Source organism: Curcuma longa, chromosome 7 (genome assembly GCF_044706935.1).
Source record: "Curcuma longa cultivar G26 ecotype Majalengka, Jawa Barat chromosome 7, ITB_CL_G26_1.1, whole genome shotgun sequence".
NCBI classification, from domain to species: Eukaryota; Viridiplantae; Streptophyta; class Magnoliopsida; order Zingiberales; family Zingiberaceae; genus Curcuma; species Curcuma longa.
This window is the reverse complement of record NC_133867.1, coordinates 3,876,242-3,894,436: the sequence shown is the minus strand read 5'-3', so window position 1 is coordinate 3,894,436 and position 18,195 is coordinate 3,876,242. Positions and strand designations below refer to the sequence as shown.

The window sequence follows — 18,195 nt, the reverse complement described above, 5'->3', positions numbered from 1 at the left end:
AAAATTCATAAATAGGCCATAGTTGGGTTCCGATGACAACCTGAATATTTTACCATGACACCATTCGCACAGCATCTCAGTCAACAAATATCTGTTTCACTTTATCATATATTCATATGATGGATTTCTGATGTGTTGATCCGTCTTATATCTGTGTGACAATTTAAAAAAGAAATAAAAAAAATATTTTATCCTAAAATGAAGTCTAAATTAACTTTGATTTGAATCCATACAACAATAATAAATCTAATCTCATCGAATATCATCGATTATATAAATTCTTTTGTATTATTAAACTTTATTTTTTTATTATATTAATATTTGTATTTTAATAAATTCATTTTATTTTAAGATTAATATAGATATTTATTGTAATTTTATATCATTTAATTAAAGTATTTATGGATCATTTAAATATATATCGATAGGATGTTAAATTTATTTTTTAATTTTTACTCAATAAGTATAATTCTTATTCTTTTTAATATTTTTATTTTTTATCCTAGTAAGAAGGTGGAATATACTACCTAGCGATCTTACACGGTTGATTATCTAATAATTCTAATCTTCTTATGTAATCAATTTATAATTAAATATTCAATTCTATATAATATAATAAATTTAATCATGATTTTATAAAATTTTTCTTAATTTTAAAGTACTGAAATTTAGATTTGAATTCATATGAATCTTAAATATAAATTTTATAATTTAATATTCTCATTTCGTGTTTAATAATTTAATTCATCTATTTTTTATCAATTAAGATTTTAATAAAAATTTAAATTTAATATTTTTAAAATAAATATTTTAAAAATCTGTTTTTAATGTATAGATTGTATTTTAGATTTATGAATTAGTAGGAGGAATCTGGAATATCTGAATTAAAAAATAAATAAATAAAAATTTTCATTTTCCTCTTTTATATATCTTTGAATTATTTCTGGCAGCGGATAGGAGGATAGATATGCAGCATTTATGGATAAAATGGTAAAAATGAATTTATGCATAAATGTTAAAAATGATAAAGTATTGAATATGAATTATTAAACTAGAATATATAAAAAAAATCTAAATATGGTGTTGAAATTTTATGTATGAATTCTAAAGTAAGAATATAAAAATGTAGATGTTGTGCTCATAAGTGAAAAAAAATTAAAACGTTGCTAATTATATTGTAAATATTATAAATTATACTATGTGTTATTAAATTAATGAAAAATATATATTTAAAGTCTGTATATTTATTTTGTAAAAAAAAAATAAAACATTGAGCGCAATGGAAAATTATTGTCAAAAAATATTTTTTATAATAGGTATTTTTGTAAGAAAAATGATTTTTATGGGGGATAATGAAATGAATAGAGGTCTTCACTCTATTTATGAATCAATCCTCGTCTTGCATCTTACGCCCTTATTCACACAAGCTTATCAAATCAATCGATTTGGTTGAGTTAGACGAGATCAATCGAGTTGGTTGAGCTAGACAAGTTGGATGGTCAAGTTGTCGGAGTTGGGTAGTTCAAGAGGAGGGCCTAGTGGGGAGGGCAAGTCAAGGGGATTTGTTTGATAGGTTAGACAAGCAGATCTAGCGAGTTGGTTGGGTAATATAGGTTTTTTTTTTATTACTTCAGATATTTAATTCTTGCGATCCGGTTAATCATGAAGGTGGGCAGTCCGACCTACAGACCGGCCACTAAGTAAATTCAAGAAGTACAGGTGGATTTTGGCATGACACTTCAACATCATCAGTGGTTCAAACTCTACAGGTGTTCGAAAATGTCCGATGTGAGATTTAAACCCTTGTCGCATGAGAATCATCATTACCTTTTACCACCACAATATGCCCCAGGGGATAGTAATGTAGACAATTTTGTTTAGTTGACAAGTTAGTTAAGTAGGTTAATCAAGCCGCTCGATTAGGTTAGGGTGAGCTATCTGGTCAGGCTCATCTTACTTATTGTACCGAATGGACCAATTGAGTCAGACAAGTTAAGATTGGACTGCTCAGTCGGGCCAAGTAGCTCTGTTAAGTAGGGATGTCCTATTAGTTCGAGCAAGCAAGTCAGACTTAAGGATCGAGTTAGCTCGGGTGAGCCCGATACATCCACACAGATTGATGATGGATCTAGTATGCCGACCCATACCAACTGCTTGCTCGACCGACTAACTTAATTGGGCAAACCAACCAACTTAACCTATCTAGCAAAGCAAAAAATCTGCAACAAAATCAAGGGTTAGGTATGCCTTCTACCATTTCCATCACTCCACATAAATGATAATGGAACTTCACTGGCCTCCCTTCTTCCTCCATGGAAATTAATGGCGAGGCCAAAGATTGGCCTTTGGAATTGGCCCGAGGAGACAATTAAAGGCATGCCACGCTCTTTAAAGCAAGATGTGAAATGAGTTGACCTCCTTGAATTGGAATCTGGCGGTGGGTGGAGAACTAAATGCCAATGCCTGTTCTTTGTCAAGATGCCTCATCATCTCCACATCAATTTAAGACCAGCAAGAAATCCCAAAGTGAGGCCAGGCCAGGGGGACATCTCCATTTTTTTTTAAAGAGCTCACCCCACTTCAGTTTGTCTTGCTAATTGTCTTTAGTGATCAAATACGAATAAACAACGACAATAATAATTAAATCTTATCTCACCAGACGAGTTCGTTGGGATCTTTTGGGGGTGCAGGAAGGAAGGCCCATTTGGTTCCACCCCTAAGGGCGTGTTTGGTTGGGATTAGTTTATTATTAATAATCTTGATTATTTATTCAAAGTTATTAATCATAATCTTATTTGATTTAGATTATAATCGATTCTCAAATAATACAATATCAGCTCTTTGCTAGAGATTGATCGATAAAGTGAGTCGACAAAGGGCTTGTTCATTTGGTCGTCTGTGGACCCAAAGAAAGGGTTTGATTATGTTCTTGACTAATCACACACTGTGATACCTGCTTTGTGAGAAATGTTGCTCTTGCTTTTAATAATTGTATTGCAGAGTTTGATTAGCTTAAGAAATCATTAAGAAAGAGACTGTATTGCAGAGTTTGATTGGATAAATTTTGAGATATTTTAATTCGAATAAATCAATAGAGTTAAGGATTCTCTGAAGCTATATCATTTCTTTTTTTTTTTGTTCTTAGTGTGCCTTGTGAGAGGCTTAATAGGATAGGGTCCTCAACCCCAAGAAGAGTTAGGGTAACCTTTTATAGGGTTAATTGTTTAGTTTTAGGGGATCATGTTGATCAAGATTGTCATTTTGAGCTTAGCAATCCCAAAGTATCAACTATTACATAATAACTTTTTGTTAAGGTACTACACTAGAATTGCTACGCTATTAAGGGTTTTAGGGTAGAAAACCCTAAACGATTTCTTTTATGCTTTGATCTGAGTTACAATTAATGGTTTGTTTTATTTCTAAGACTTATATGTGTTCCCAGCATATAATAACTATAAAACTTTAAAACAAAAAGTTATTTAAGCATTTTAGCTATTCAATTGTATTCCTTAAACTTTCTTTCATATATTATTCTATGTTGGTAGTTAACCATCTCAAAAGATAGTAAATGTTGCCATTATATTTTAAAAGAAAAGTCCTCTGAAAATCTAAGTCTAGTGCCATCTTGCTTCATCTTTTAGGAATGCACACAAACTACTCCAAAGGACAAGATCTTCACTTTACAAATTATAATCCACCAGTGTATCTTTAGAAAGAGCAAACATAAAATTATAATAAAAAGTCATAGTTGAATTGTATATATATATATATATACAACAAAGCATGCTGATGCAATATTTTAGACAGAAAGAAAGGTAGGGAAAATGGTTCCCCACTCAGTAGTAGTTGTTGACTAGCCATGATCTTCCAATACAAAGTTACAAATAGTGTCAAGTAGTTACTGTATAAGCTGGTACAGCATTAATGCAACAGTTGAATTACAACTCTAGGTATAGAAGGAAGGATAATACAGAGAGGACAAAGTAACAAGTTCAAGTAACAAGGGATGACATGAATATTATATAATATATTTAGCAAGTGAAACCAAATGATCAAGCATCAGAGGCCAAGAGAGAAAAGCTTGACCTGCATACACATTATATAGATATATATATTTCTCATCGACCATGCACAGCTTCCTTAGATTCTTGTTGTCTCCCTCTTCAAATCTCTCACATGCTGGTGCATCCCCAACACCCAATAAACCAGATGCACTGTGGCAATCCAGACAGATTAATCTAAAACCCAAATCATATTAAATTCTCTTCTTCTTCTCTCCCAGATCGGACTTCATACGACTCCACATGCCCTAGTTCTTGCTTCCCCAATTGTTCCAAAAAGTAACAACGTTATGTTTGCTAGAAAGGTATGATCACCACTTACCGATGCGTTGGGCGTTATAGAATGATGTGACTAATAGTTCACAAGTTAGGGGAAGCCATGGGAATGGTACAGGGAGGATGGACCGACGCCTTGAGGTCTGCTGCTGCTGCTGCTGCTCTGATCTCCGGCGCCGTCATTCATCTTGCACCCGAATTGCTCTGCCATCCCGAGGTTTAGATACACCATCCTTGAATCGAGGTTGAGGTTGACCATGTTGGGGCTGGAGCAGCTCGCGTTGCAAGGGCTGGTTTCGTGCTGGCTCAGCCGCGGGTACGCCGGGTTGTTCCCGGCGGCAGCGGCGGCTGCGGCGGCGGCGGCGCAGTTATTGGCCTCCTCCCTCGACATCACCATCGCCGCCGACTGAACGAGCTCGAGGCAGAGGCGGAGCTTGTTGGGCTCGATGTGGGTCAGGCCCGGCACCGCGCCCTTGAAGAGGAAGTCGGAAGTGAGGGTGCGGAGGATGTCGAGCGGTGTGACGCCGTCGACGGTGCGCACGTTAGGGTCGGCGTGGTGGTCGAGGAGCACGGCGACCATGTCGGGGCACACCATCTCGGCCGCGACGTGGAGGGGCGTCTTCCCGGCGGGGCCGGCGGGGCAGTTGACGTCGGCCGCGCCGAGCTCGAGGAGAGCCTTGACGACCTCCCGGCTGCAGTTCTCGACCGCGTAATGGAGGGCGAGCGCCTCGTCAAGGTTGAGCCCCTCGCCCATGACCATCAGCTTGACGAGCTCCACGTCGGAGGAATCGAGGGCGCGACGCATGCGGCGGATCTTGTGGCGGTGGTCCTCGACGTCGACGGAGGGCCCGCCGAGGTCGAGCTGGTGGTGCTGGATGAAGGAGGGGCGGCAGGCGAGGGAGGACTTCAGGCGGAGCTGCTCGATCTGTGCCACCACGTCGATGGGGAGGTGTTTGGCGAGCACCTCCGCCGGCAGACCAGACTTGGCGACGAGGTGGGAGCAGGTGCTCCACAGCTGCTGCGTCTCCTGCTGCCGCGACGCCAGCAGCACCTTCATGACGTCCTCGATCGACGCCTTCTCCACCATGCCCGCCAATTGCTTCTGCAACAAAACAAATATCAAGAACTCTCGTTTGATTCCTTGCATGAAATATAAGGAGAAGAGGTGGTGAGTTGTGAGGGAGCAACAGGTGCTCCCAATTCAAGAAATTGGGAATGATGCCACAAAATTTGACAGAAGCGAGTGGAAGATCTAACCAAGAGATGGAAAAGACTTGATTTAGAAATGCATGCCTATGATAGGTAAAAGATGATCCGTATGGGCGAAAGAGACATCTGATCAACGATTTGCTGTGAGAATAGGGAGTATGATGTCTTTCGCACTGTGTGCAGAAGCAAAAGAAGGATGGAGAAGAAGAGGAACAGTTGTTGATGAACATTTCCAAAAAAGAGGAAACACATTATTGGCCTTCAATGTTCCAAAAAAAAAAAAAAAAAGAGAAGAAAAAGAAAAGGGAAGCCACTTCATTGAGAAGGACAAATGAACTGTAACCGAGACAATACAACTGTTTGAATTGGGACAAGGGGGAAGATGGATCGATTTATATATAGGAAGATGCGTATAGTCGTCGCCGAAGCGTGGGGTCTGAGAGAATTGCGACCTCTGTGATCTGCTCGAGTTGCTTGACGCCGAAGGATCGGGCGGCGGCGAGGGTGTCGAGGGCGAGGTCGACGGCGGCGGTGCAGTGGGTGTGCCAGCAGCCGCGCTCGCCGCAGCTGCTCCGGGGCTCGTGCTTCTGCGGCACCACCGAGGCCTGCCCGCTGTAGAGGAACTGGAGGACGAGGAGGAAGACCTCGTAGCTGACGGAGTTGACCGGGATGACCGCGGTCGGCACAGCCCCGGAGCGGCGCGGCGACGAGAGCAGGCCCGGCGAGGGCGGGTCGGTGCCGCAGAAGAAGCGGCGGAAGAAGAGGCTGCGAGCGGCGAGGATGCAGCGGTGCGCGTGGACGAGCCGGCCCTCCACGCTGAAGGTAACGTCGCTGAACGCCTGCCCGTTTATCAGCAAGTTGAGGTAGTCCAACGAGAGGCACTTCAGCGTCTCCTCCATGATCTCCACCTTCCTTTAATTAATTCTTCTGCACCGCTCCTCCTCCCGATCTCTCCCTTTCACTCGCTTAAGGTTCAGAGGCAACTGGCTTGCTTCTGGAAGCCGAAATTTTTGTCAGGCAGCGAGGAAGATCTCAGCTAGCTTCTGGCGATCAGGAGAAATTAATACCGCTTTAGTAGTACATGCTTTCCTTCTCCTCCTGCTTCATGTTCTTCTTTCCCATCCGCATACTTGTGAAGGGGTCACAATTTTTCCTTTCCTCTCTCTCTCTCTTCCTGGCACAGTTATCAGGGTGTGAGTATTTCGGCAACGCCAACCAGCAAGAAAGGGAGAGCAATTTGGATGGATGTGCTCGGCGGCTGTGGTATATAAAATAATTGAGGTGGTAAAATGAGGAAAATCGGATGGAGATGTTCCTTCTGAGAAGGGAAAACAAACACATTTTTTTATAAAAATGCACCAACTTTTAACCTTTTGTACGTATTCACTCCAAAACTAATCAACCCCAGCGCTGTATTCATGGTTTCTCCCGTCTTTTATAATGTTCTAACTTTACTCTTTAGGTTTTGGAAGTGGCTAGAAAACAACAAAGGAGGAGATGATTAAAAAAAAGCACTTGAAATTGGATCATCCCTGCCCAGATGTTGATTGGGGAACCTGTCCATCGAGAGGTCCACATCAAGGCTGCCCCACGACCCTAACATTTCGTAGATATTCTCAGCTGCGGATCCATTCATCACGTTCCTCGCACCGGCCCCCTACCTCCCACTGATTGGATGGAATCCATTTAACTTTTACGAAATACTCACAGTGATCGATCGAGTACGTGCGTACGTATAATAAACTTGTTGAATTTCTTATATTTAAAAAAAAGGCGACTGGACTGGGTGTGGGGGCTGGTCTCGTGCTTCGATTCAGGGGCATGGGTGGTTTTAATTGGGACTGGAGTTATGGGGACTGGTGCAGCGAGCGTCAGTGGCAGCATTTGCAGTGAGGCAGGAAGGAGCCATGCACGCTGCCTTGACCACCGTGGCTCGCTTTGCGCAGAGCAGGGCGGGGCAGAGGAGGAGAGGGAGGAGGGGGAGGAGACTAGCGATTGACGTATCGCTGACAGTCTTATGATTTGAGGTGTGGGCAAGTGACATTTGACAAGTCAGTGTGGATTTTCTGCTACAGTCGCCATCTCGCATCCCATCTCGTGCCATGCCGTGCCGTGCCGTCCTGCCATTCCGTGCTTTGCCCTTCGCTTCGCTTGGGGCTGAACTGAACTGGCCTGGCCTGCCCTGGCCTGGCTCGAGTTTAGGCTGCTGCTCTTCTGCTTCGTATCTTCTCTTTCTTTTCGCTGTGCCCCAACCGCGTACGTAGCTTTGATGATGGAGGCTTATCTTTTGATACCGTACACGAGAGTGGTAGTAGAAATACACGTGTGTAAGCTTCAACTTTTCTGCACAAAGAAAAGACAAGAAGGAGGTGAATAAAGTAAAATGAGTCTAATTTTGTATGATATCATCGAAGAAGACAACAAGTCTATAAGAGATTAGGTTTGGCCATCAACCTCCTCAACTCTTAGCTCATTTTATTAGTAAAACTGTCCATAAAAAAGAAAGAGTGAAACCTTCATTCTCTCTTTCGTTTTTTCCCCACTTTTTTCACATGGAAGGAAAGCAACAATTTAGACCTAGCCGTGATTCATTGGCACCGCACAGACGAGCAGAACTTTGTAAGTGCACGACAAATTTTGTCAGCAGTAGCAGTGGCAGTGATCGCCAGTTAGAATTGGCTCAAGCTTTTACTATATAGCTACCACTGCACATCGCTATCAAGTGGCTTGTACTTGAGATCTGGAAACCCTTCCTCTAGCTCCTTCCAGTCGATCGATTTCAGGGCGCACTGAGTTCCTTGATTGGCATGATGGTCCCTGATCAGTTACGTTATCCATGTGATCCAACCACTCGAATGAAGTTTCAAGAAGACAGTGAAACATTGAAGGGTGGCGTCTTTATGCCATGCGTTGCTATGCCTTCGGCAGAGACCGACCGACCACCTGCGTTTTCTACGTGAGCTACGAACAGAAAGGTTCATGGTGGTCCAGACACCAGGGGAGAGTTGCTTGGATGGGACTGTGACTGGTCCATGGCTAGCTTGGTCAAATATGAGAACCAATTGGTAGCTTCTTTGTTAGCGAACAAGAAAAGAGTCTGAAGAATCATTTTCATGAAGGAGTCAAATTGAGAGATGCACTATGTACAAGAAGGTAGTTTATGCCTTGGTGATAAACTAAACTACAAGAAAAGCATCTACATACAAACTCTGATATTCATTTTTAATGATCTTTACTTATAAAATATATTAATAATTATAAAAGAACATCTTTTACGACACTTTATCCCAGGCCCCACCACAATTTCTGGAGCCCACCATAATCTTTGGAACAAGGTGTTGTGCACAATTACCCAACATTTTAAACGCCTCTACATGTCTATGTCTAGATCCTTATCCCATTTCTTCATTTTTCTTCTCCATGATGTTGACGCATTACTATCATTGCAAGCAATTAATTAGTACGGAAGACACTCTTTTCTATCCAAGTAAAAAATAAAGTAAACTAGATGTCTCTTCTTCTTCTTCTTCTTCGTCATGTGTTCCTTGTCATGGTTAACTACATGTGCCTTATCTTCTTCTTCCTCATCTACCATTTTAAATGCATTAATTGAAGTGCTCTCCAATTAGTTTCCCATTGATTTTCTTTTTCTTATTAACTAACTGCTGTCAGAGAAAGCAACAGATGCATCATTCAGTGCCACTTCCATCAGCTTCATATTAAAGCACCACTCTATCTCCTATCAAATCACCAACTGCTTCAAGACAAAACAAAAAAAAGTCTCCTTTTTAAATATAATTAATAATTCAAGCATGGAATAATTAGGCAAGGAGGACTGTTATCTGAACACAACATATTCCTGGAAACCTGCTAATTAATTAAATATGTTCTTAATCATTATACTACTAACTGGCAGAATGGCCACAAAGTAAACCATAAAAGTCTCAATTATGGGAGCACATGCATATATATGATCAGAGCAGATAAAGGATCAAAGTTCCTTTTCTTTGCACATCTTTATCAAGAGTAACAACAAATCTGATGGTTCCTTCAGGATTGAAGTCTCATGCAGCTGGCCATCAGTGTGTATGCTGAAACTATTGGAGCACAAGGAGTTGTCCCCCATGCAACAAAGAGCATTCCACATCTACTAAGACACTCCATTCTTAATATTATTAACACTGTTTCAAGCTTGATAATTTGATATATACATGTAAAGAGGGGACAGAATGAACACATTAATTAATGCAAGGGGGACTCACTGGCCTCTGATAAATGACATCACACCAAACCCTAGCCTAGTTCTATTATAATTAAGTCATGGATATATATATGCTGACTAAATTGTAAATGTTAAGTCTAGCTAGGCCCTCCCTACCAGAACCCTTAGGCTTTAGCTGATGCACATACTCTACAATGTACATGACCAAACAAAGGCTAATTGAATTAGCTAAGTAGTACAGATTAGTTAACTGATTTTGTTGGCAGTCGTTGCAGAATTGATTAATAGATGAGTCATGGAGTAACCATCTGTCTGCCACATGAATGGATTCCTGTTAAATATGTGATTGAGAATGATAAATATATGGAGAGATTAGGAATCCTGAAGACAAAATAGATATAGTTTACTATTATTTCATGTCGTATTTCAGACAAGCTGCAGCAAGTTTCCCATTTCTGCAACTCCGGCACAAATCAGAAAGATGAATTAATCTACATCTTTTCAACTGGTTGAACAACAGGATAATGCAGTCAAGTCGATCCATTGAAATTGTTGCTATATGCAACGACGATCAGTACTGCTATGGCAAACAAATGGTGAGATTGTTTTGTTCCAAATAAGTGATAAGACTGATGACTTGCATGTTGAAGTTGGAAAATTGTTTTTTAAAGTTTATTTGCAAGTTAAATATCAATGATGATAGTTTAAGTTTACTTCTACATCAACCAAATGAGGTGATTGAATTCTTGGTAAACTTAGATTTAGTGACTAGAATCTAACTTGTTTAATTGGCAATTCATAAATGTTTTAAAGCTATTAAATAAGGCATGTTTCTCTTATAATTTGTCCATAGCTAGATATAAAACTAGATTCACAAATGCACTCGCTTTAATTCTTATTGATTAGTGATGATCCAGTACTTCTCTTCTCACTTAAACGAGAAATTCTAGATCTTTTAATACTTTCTTAAAATCAGTATGTTCTCAGTTTAAAATTACAAACACCTTTTTGTCCATGAAACATGTTCTTAAACTGATGTTTGTATCAAGCCTCTTGCTTTCTGGCTTTTGACTCTTCTCTTTTGTCATTAATTCATCAAAAGAGGAAGAAAGTTGTTGACCTTTTATGCAGCAGGAATAGTTCATAAAACTGTCATATGATGTTCAATCATAAAAGGATCAGCAGACTTAATTATTCATACTCGAGATATCTCTTTTTTTATTCATTTATTCTAGTTAGCAGTACTTAAACGTTCCATCTCAACTGATAAAAGATGATAAAAGATGATAATTAGGTCCTATTCAGACCTTAAATCATAACAAGTATTTAACTTAGCCGATATTATTAATACATCAAAGTAACTTAATAAAGGTCTGAGAAAGATTATTAGACATTCATTTCAATATGACAGAAGAAGGATGGCAATCTAACACCAGTAATCCAGATCAAAATCAGTTTTTGTTTCAGCAATCCCGGACCGCATGAAGGCAAGTTTCAGGAACCGAGGGATGACTTGCAACAAACAGACTCAGAAAGAAGCCCTGAGCAAATCCAAATTAACTTCCAGTAGCAGGAATTAGAAGACAAATTTCTGCTAGGAGCAAGCTTCAGAAAGGAATAAGCAGTTTTGGTAGAAAACACACACACACGAACACCAGAACTGCAGGATTTCCAAATCCTGATGTTCTCATCAAAAGCAGCAGCACGGCCTTGCATTTCTGAGAGGCGCAGCAGGAAGAAGATGCTAAAACTTCATCCAACTCGATCTGCCATCCCTGCTTGGAGTAAAGGCATTCTTTAACAGTAATCACACATTGAAAATGTGGCGCCTAAGAGGCGACTCTGATGGGGTTGCCTTGAAAGCCAAGATACTGAAGTTGTTCCTGGTATCTGTCGCTCTCAAGATCCGAAGCTCCACAGCGGCTGACTGCCGAGTGAACTGTCTGCGACTTTTCCCGATGGCATCGCAAATGTGCAGTGGAGCTTTGGCGATTTGCTTGTTGTGCAATGGAATGGCTGAAACTACTGAAACAATTAAGGCGGCGCGCGCGGGCAGCAAAGGAGAGTGATCTGGTTGCCCAGCCGGTCAGACTCTGCTTGACTTTGTTTAGCGTATCAAAATAAACAACATCTTTTGTTAATCTTTTTTTTTAAATTTATTAATGCAAAAAATTCAATGTTTAAACAATACAACTATTGCTTTATCTACCTAGGACACTTTTAAGTTTTAATCATACAAATTACTGAAAATAATATAGTTTTTTTTTTGTGAACTCTTACTTTACCATGTAAGCTACATCTCTAAATCAAATTTCTCAAATGTAAATGAGTCAAGTCGCTCATGAACTATTCGAATCTAAATTTAAAAAAGATTCGTTCAAATTATTTGAATTAAGTTAATGAGCCGACTAGAGTTAACGAGCTGAGTTTTGAACCTGATTTCGAAGTCAAAAATATTATCGAACTGAGCTCGAACTTAACAGTATTTGATTTATGAATTTTAGAGGCTCGCGAAAGTGTTTGTTAAGAGGCTTACACGTTAAGAGGATCGTGTATGTATGTATATTTATATATATAAAGAAATGATATTCTGCACGTTTTAAAATATGCGATCGTGCATGATATCAAAATCGAGACATCCGAAAAAATTTCGGACGCCTTAAATAGTCAATAGTATTATTTTATTTTATTATTTATTTATTTTTTTGACTTACGGATAAGCTATTTAAAAATTTTCCTTTAGGGTTTAGGGATTAGGTTATAGTATTAAATATAAAAAAATTAAAATAAAAAAATTTAATTGTTCACGGGGTGCCGGATAAGAAGTGTGGGATAACAATCCGGCACACCTCATGAATAATTAATTTTTTTTATTTTAAAATTTTTTTGTATTTAATATTATAATCCAACCTCTAAATCCTAAAGAGAAAATCTTAAATGATTTAACCAAAAATAAAAAAATATAAAATGATACTATTTACTATTTCATGTGTCCAAAATTCTTTGAGGCATCTCAATTTTGATATCGTCTATGATCGCGTGTTTTAAAGCGCACAGGATATCACTTATCTACACGCACACACACACAAGTTGAGCTAATCATTTTCGAACCAAGTTTGAACTAAACTCATTTAACTTTTAAATGAGTTATTTTCAAACCGAACTCGAGCTATTCTTAAACTATTTAATTTCATTACGGTCTGAACTCGAACTTAAGAATTAAAGTTCGAATAGAATTCCTGCCGAACTCGAGCTTAGGGAAAATGAATCGAACTCGAGCTCGAACCTCTTAATGTTTGATTCGACTCTATCCGATTACATCCCTACCCAAATCCCCAATCGCTCTCTCCCTTGCAACTGTATCAGTTTACCAGAACACGAAGAAAGGAGACATAATAACTGAATTCAAAGGATGGATGGGCCACATTGATACAAGGAGGGCTGTGTACATAAATATCCAAATAGTTTGATTTCAGGGGCACTTGGGGCCGCCTCTCTTGGTCTTCCAGTTGTTGTAGCAGGGGCAGAACTGCTTGTTGCCGTAGGTTCCCGGCGGCACGCACAGGCATGTGGCGCAGCACTTTTGGCAGAAGAACATGCACGGCTTCTTGTACGCCGTCGCCGAGCACCGCCCAGCGCACGCCCCCGAGCACTCTGCGTGCATCCAACAATGAATTCATCATCCATTAATCGCGCAGTACGTTCTCTATGGCCGATTTATACATGTTTATTAGCACTTACCTTGAGGCTGCAGGCTTCCTGGAGTGGCTCCATACTGCAACCAAATTAAACAACAACAATGATAGTGATTATCTGTGTATAAGATTAGCTACGAAGAAATGATACATGATTTATCGATCACCATGGGGAATTTGATCGGTTGTGGAGTTGGGGCGAGTGGATTCCCAGGCTGTGCAATCGGGGCTGGAGACTTCTTCTCCTGCACCAAAAGAATTAATGGTTTTGTTCCATTTAAATTCTATCTGGACTGAGTTCAGATACAGAATTGGAGCAGCTCTTTAAAGCATTGAGAGGAGAGGAAGAGATAGACCTGGCCTTGGACGACCAGCGAAAGCAGCAGCATGGCGACGCAGAGGAGAGGACAGACTTTGGTTGCCATGGGTTGTTAGTACTGATGACAAAGGGAAACGATAAGGCGTGCATATATAATAGGCGTTTGCCTTTGCCTCTGTCGATTTGGCTTGTGGCTAAAAGATCCTTCATCAATCGCACACTACGCTACAAAGATCAACCACCAATGATACCAAATCCATGTGCGGTGCGGTGCAGCGGCGATCAGAGAATGCGGCTTCCACGACACGTGAATGAATGGATACACAAAAGCGAACGGAGGACAGCCTCTGCTCATGGCTCCTGTCGCAGTCTCGTGAACCTGGAAATCGTCTACACTCGGCAGACATAGAAATGACATTTGGTTTTCGAATTTGGGATCTTCGTGTAGCCATCGTCAGGGGTTGTTTGTAGTAGCTCGTGATCGAGTGTTGGAACTTAGTGCGATGATTTATTAATGAACGCCAAGCCAAGTTTTGGCAAATGGCAGGCAGAATGAGTGTGCATTGCGAACAAGTGGATGTTGATGAGCCACCACGCATGATGAGGGCAATTCTCATTCCATGATAGTTCAATCTACACTTTGTTGATATCCAAACGATCAACCTATATAGAACGCCAAGTTAAAATCATTAGTAACGCCACCTCAGGCTCAGATGAAAACGATTGATAATTGTATTACATTTTGACAACCACAGTTACAAAGATAACCAATCAGATGCTACCACTAGTGGATGTATATAAGAATGTAAACAAAACTCAAGAGACTATTTTGAAGTGTAGAAGACTGAGCAACAAGTTCCAAGCTAGGCTCCGAGTTTAGTTTGTACGATTGCAATAACCAAATTATTCCATCTTCGAAATAATAAAGAGGAGAAGCACCTTGCCAGTTGCAACAGGTTTAACAGGAAAAAACAGTTCATATTAACATTCTGCATGCATAGAGGCGGTTTACATCTATAAAAAACAAAGTTTTCTTTTTAAAAAAAATCAAAAAGAGTGAATCTCATTTTGCTTGGGGGTGCGAAGCAATGAAGTCCACAGCAGCATTAATCGAGTCAATCTTATCTGCTTCGTTATCAGGAATCTCAAACCCGAATTCTTCTTCAAAAGCCATCACAACCTCAACAGTGTCCAAACTGTCGAGCCCAAGATCCTTTTGAAATTGAGCAGTTGGAGTGACCTACCAAGACCAGAAAAGAAGAATAGAAGATAGATCAGCATAGGGACATACTACATTGGTATTGAAGGTCACAGGCCTTCATCATTTGACAATTGAGAATAAGCAAGAAAAAAAATCATGAATATCAACCAGCCAATAAGTACTAATAGAAACTCTGACATTATATCAGCTATGAAATTATTATTGAATGAAAATGATTCCTAAAGAAAATACAAAGTAGGATGTGCGAGATTCAATATCATCATTATCAAGCCTTTTTTGCCTTAAATATCTAGGGTGAACTGTCTCAAATGTCTAGGATCAGCTACACGAATTCCATATCTCTCTATTAAGTTGTAAGCAAAGCTATCTCTGTGATAATATCTAAGTTAAGTAAATTAGTTTTTATTATATTGAACAAGGATTTCTTTGGTGAACCTCTATTGGTCAACCTCTATCCTAAAATTGATGATGGGCTAGATTATGGAAAATAATTCAATTCTTATAATCTACATTCAAATGATACAGTGTCTTAACATTCTCTCAAATCAGATACATCATTTCACTTCAGTATTCAGTTATTCAGTCAGTTTAAATCTGTCCTTTGTGTACACCTGAACTTATTGCCTTGTGGTAATTCCCACAGAAAAAAAAATCAAGAAAATGGAAGGCATTCAAGAAAAGGCGGTATTTGTAGGTGGGCATGCTGAATTCAACATGCTGCATATAAAACATAGGCTCCAAAACCCTTTGTAACATCCAATAGGTGTAAAAGTTTAAGCATCCAATTTTACTTACAAGTGTGTCTCAGATATTTGAGATTTGCTACACCCTACATGAATCTTATTTTCATCGATGTAATTTTATGTAAGGGTATATCATTAATAATAACTTACATTTTTTGAAACAATTTTAATTACATTAGATAAGAATTTTCTTTAGCCTCTGTCTACCTCCCACACCTTCAATATAGTGCATTTAGTTGTCAAATTATATAATCTATCAGTCATCTTCCAATAAATTTAAATAATCACATTTGATTTTTCACTGAAAGGTACAACTAATCTACATTACTGAGACTCAGCTACACCTTGTGATAGCTACAATTATGTCTGTTAAGGTTAAGGTGGTGTTTCTCAAATCATGTGGACCTTCCAACCTTTCCATCAGACCACATTAGCTATAGGGTTGAGCCAGAGGAACTCAATGAGGGCAGCAAAGTAGAAATGTAGAAGGGTGGTGAAGGATGGACATAGGACCAAGTGAGAGACTGAGGTGAGTTGTCGAATTGGGGAGAAAAGAGCAGAAAGAAAGTGTCTCTAACTCTATTATCACTGCTCACAGAGGCCAAAAGTCTCATTCTCTGCTCCAAATCATGGGTGCTGCTATCTCTCCAAAACCATGTGCATCACTTTTGACGGTTTAAATGGGTTATTTAGATATCAAGCTGGAAAATGGAAATGACTTCAACCACAGATTAGAATGGAATGGAGTCTTTTAGAAGAATTGCTGTGTCAAAAGTGTTCCAAGACAACAAAAGATGAAAACTGTCAACTTTTACTAGTAAGTCAATATTTGTCTGAAAATTTCATGGCCTCATGTTGATATTATAGATTGAGACGTCACTTAAACATCTAAACACAAACCACTATGCAGACAATCTTTAGGGAACAATTTCATGATCCAATAGGACCTCAAAAATGAGATACCTTAACCTTCAGTATTAGTGATATGACTAGCCACTCAAGCTCATATAGGCATCAGGTAAAGTGAGGTGAGGCAAGTTACACTTGGGCACCTCAGGTGCATCCTAACCAAGTACCTACAACAGGTGTCTGAGATTGAATGTAAGATATGAGTGCAAGCCAATTGGATAGTCACCTCCCTTATAAAGGGGAAAAAAAAAAGAAAACAAATAAAGAAGATGATTTACATTCTATGTACAATTATAAACCACTCAGTAGAATCTTATTCAATGGAGGATCAAAACTAAATTTGAAATAAGGAGGAAAAGTCATATAGGTCACTAAGCTACTAACTACATTAATGAGGTTCCAACATCTCCAAACTTCATGGTCTATATGCTTTGGTCAATTAATTCCTTTTTTAATTGCACAACATTGATAATTTATATTTCATTTAGTAATATTTCCTTATTTATTTGATAAATTTAGTTCCTGATCCTCATGAAAAAATTCAAATAATTATACGTTTCTACCTTTATAAGGAATATAATTGGAGGTTAGGGATTTGAGACTTCACGTTGCTACAACGCCATTACTGTTAATATGTCTGTTTATTCAAAGTACTAACAAATAAATGATTAAAAATAATGGTTGTTCCAAAAGAAAACAAAACAATAGAATATCTTGCGGAAAATTCATCAAAGCTCAGAACTTATTCATAAATCCCAGTTCCATTAAATACACTCCAATGCCTGCCATCTCGTGCAGTACACCACCCATAACAAGAAAAATATCAGTGCCGTCATCGGATTCACCTAACCTCATCAGATGACGCATAAGATTACACCACCATATAAAAATCCCAAAAATCATATACCCCGAATCTAATACCCAAAAGGGCTAAAACCCTTAACGAGAAAAAGTTAAGGATTCAAACAAGCATTGCTAGAATGATTATTAGGTACCGTACCTTGGAGGGATCGACCTTTTGGAAGCTCTTGACGACGGTTATGACTCGATCGAGAACCTCTGACTTATCAAGGAATGCGGTCGTGGCGTCTTGAGAGAAGTAGCGGCGAAGGATATCCGCGAAGGAGACGGTCCCTGCCTGCGCCGGATAATGATAACCCACTTTCACCCGGAGGTGCCTGAGGACAGCGTTCCGCATAGCCGCCATTTCGAAGGAGGGGGAAAGCTCGGATCGCGTGGATGGTAGCCGAAGGGACTGGATCGAGTTAGGTTATAGTGCTATTTTTCCAAATTTATGTTGTGCCCCCTAACGTTTCCAATATTATTGTGGCGATGGAAATTTCCATTTTACTACTCATAATTTACATCTCTATCGGCTTGTCCTTTGAATGACGCTCAAAATCTCACAATGTCAAGGAGTAAAATAAATAATATAATTAAAAGTTAACGTTGACGTCATATCGGGCATTTGGTCTAGTGGTATGATTCTCGCTTTGGGTGCGAGAGGTCCCGAGTTCGATTCTCGGAATGCCCCTTTAC

At 39.4% G+C, this 18,195-nt stretch overlaps 3 protein-coding genes and 1 non-coding gene across 4 annotated transcripts; 1 reads left to right on the top strand and 3 right to left on the bottom strand.

Annotated features, from left to right (window-relative positions):
• Nucleotides 1-3,833: 3,833 nt before the first annotated feature.
• Nucleotides 3,834-6,723, bottom strand: LOC141832104 (BTB/POZ domain and ankyrin repeat-containing protein NPR5-like). Its single transcript, XM_074719587.1, has 2 exons — nucleotides 5,999-6,723; nucleotides 3,834-5,439 (listed from the first exon to the last, which is right to left on the bottom strand). The coding sequence occupies exons 1-2, from the start codon at nucleotides 6,443-6,445 to the stop codon at nucleotides 4,429-4,431; spliced, it is 1,458 nt and encodes a 485-aa protein (XP_074575688.1). The 5' UTR covers nucleotides 6,446-6,723; the 3' UTR covers nucleotides 3,834-4,428.
• Nucleotides 6,724-13,146: 6,423 nt separating this feature from the next.
• Nucleotides 13,147-13,892, bottom strand: LOC141831761 (gibberellin-regulated protein 5-like). Its single transcript, XM_074719167.1, has 4 exons — nucleotides 13,820-13,892; nucleotides 13,631-13,708; nucleotides 13,510-13,543; nucleotides 13,147-13,422 (listed from the first exon to the last, which is right to left on the bottom strand). The coding sequence occupies exons 1-4, from the start codon at nucleotides 13,886-13,888 to the stop codon at nucleotides 13,241-13,243; spliced, it is 363 nt and encodes a 120-aa protein (XP_074575268.1). The 5' UTR covers nucleotides 13,889-13,892; the 3' UTR covers nucleotides 13,147-13,240.
• Nucleotides 13,893-14,627: 735 nt separating this feature from the next.
• Nucleotides 14,628-17,890, bottom strand: LOC141831760 (acyl carrier protein 2, mitochondrial-like). The gene is made up of 2 exons (XM_074719166.1): nucleotides 17,657-17,890; nucleotides 14,628-15,022 (listed from the first exon to the last, which is right to left on the bottom strand). The coding sequence occupies exons 1-2, from the start codon at nucleotides 17,861-17,863 to the stop codon at nucleotides 14,846-14,848; spliced, it is 384 nt and encodes a 127-aa protein (XP_074575267.1). The 5' UTR covers nucleotides 17,864-17,890; the 3' UTR covers nucleotides 14,628-14,845.
• A 228-nt stretch (nucleotides 17,891-18,118) lies between these two features.
• Nucleotides 18,119-18,190, top strand: TRNAP-UGG (transfer RNA proline (anticodon UGG)). Its single transcript has one exon. It is a non-coding gene; the product is annotated as a tRNA-Pro (tRNA).
• Nucleotides 18,191-18,195: the final 5 nt, after the last annotated feature.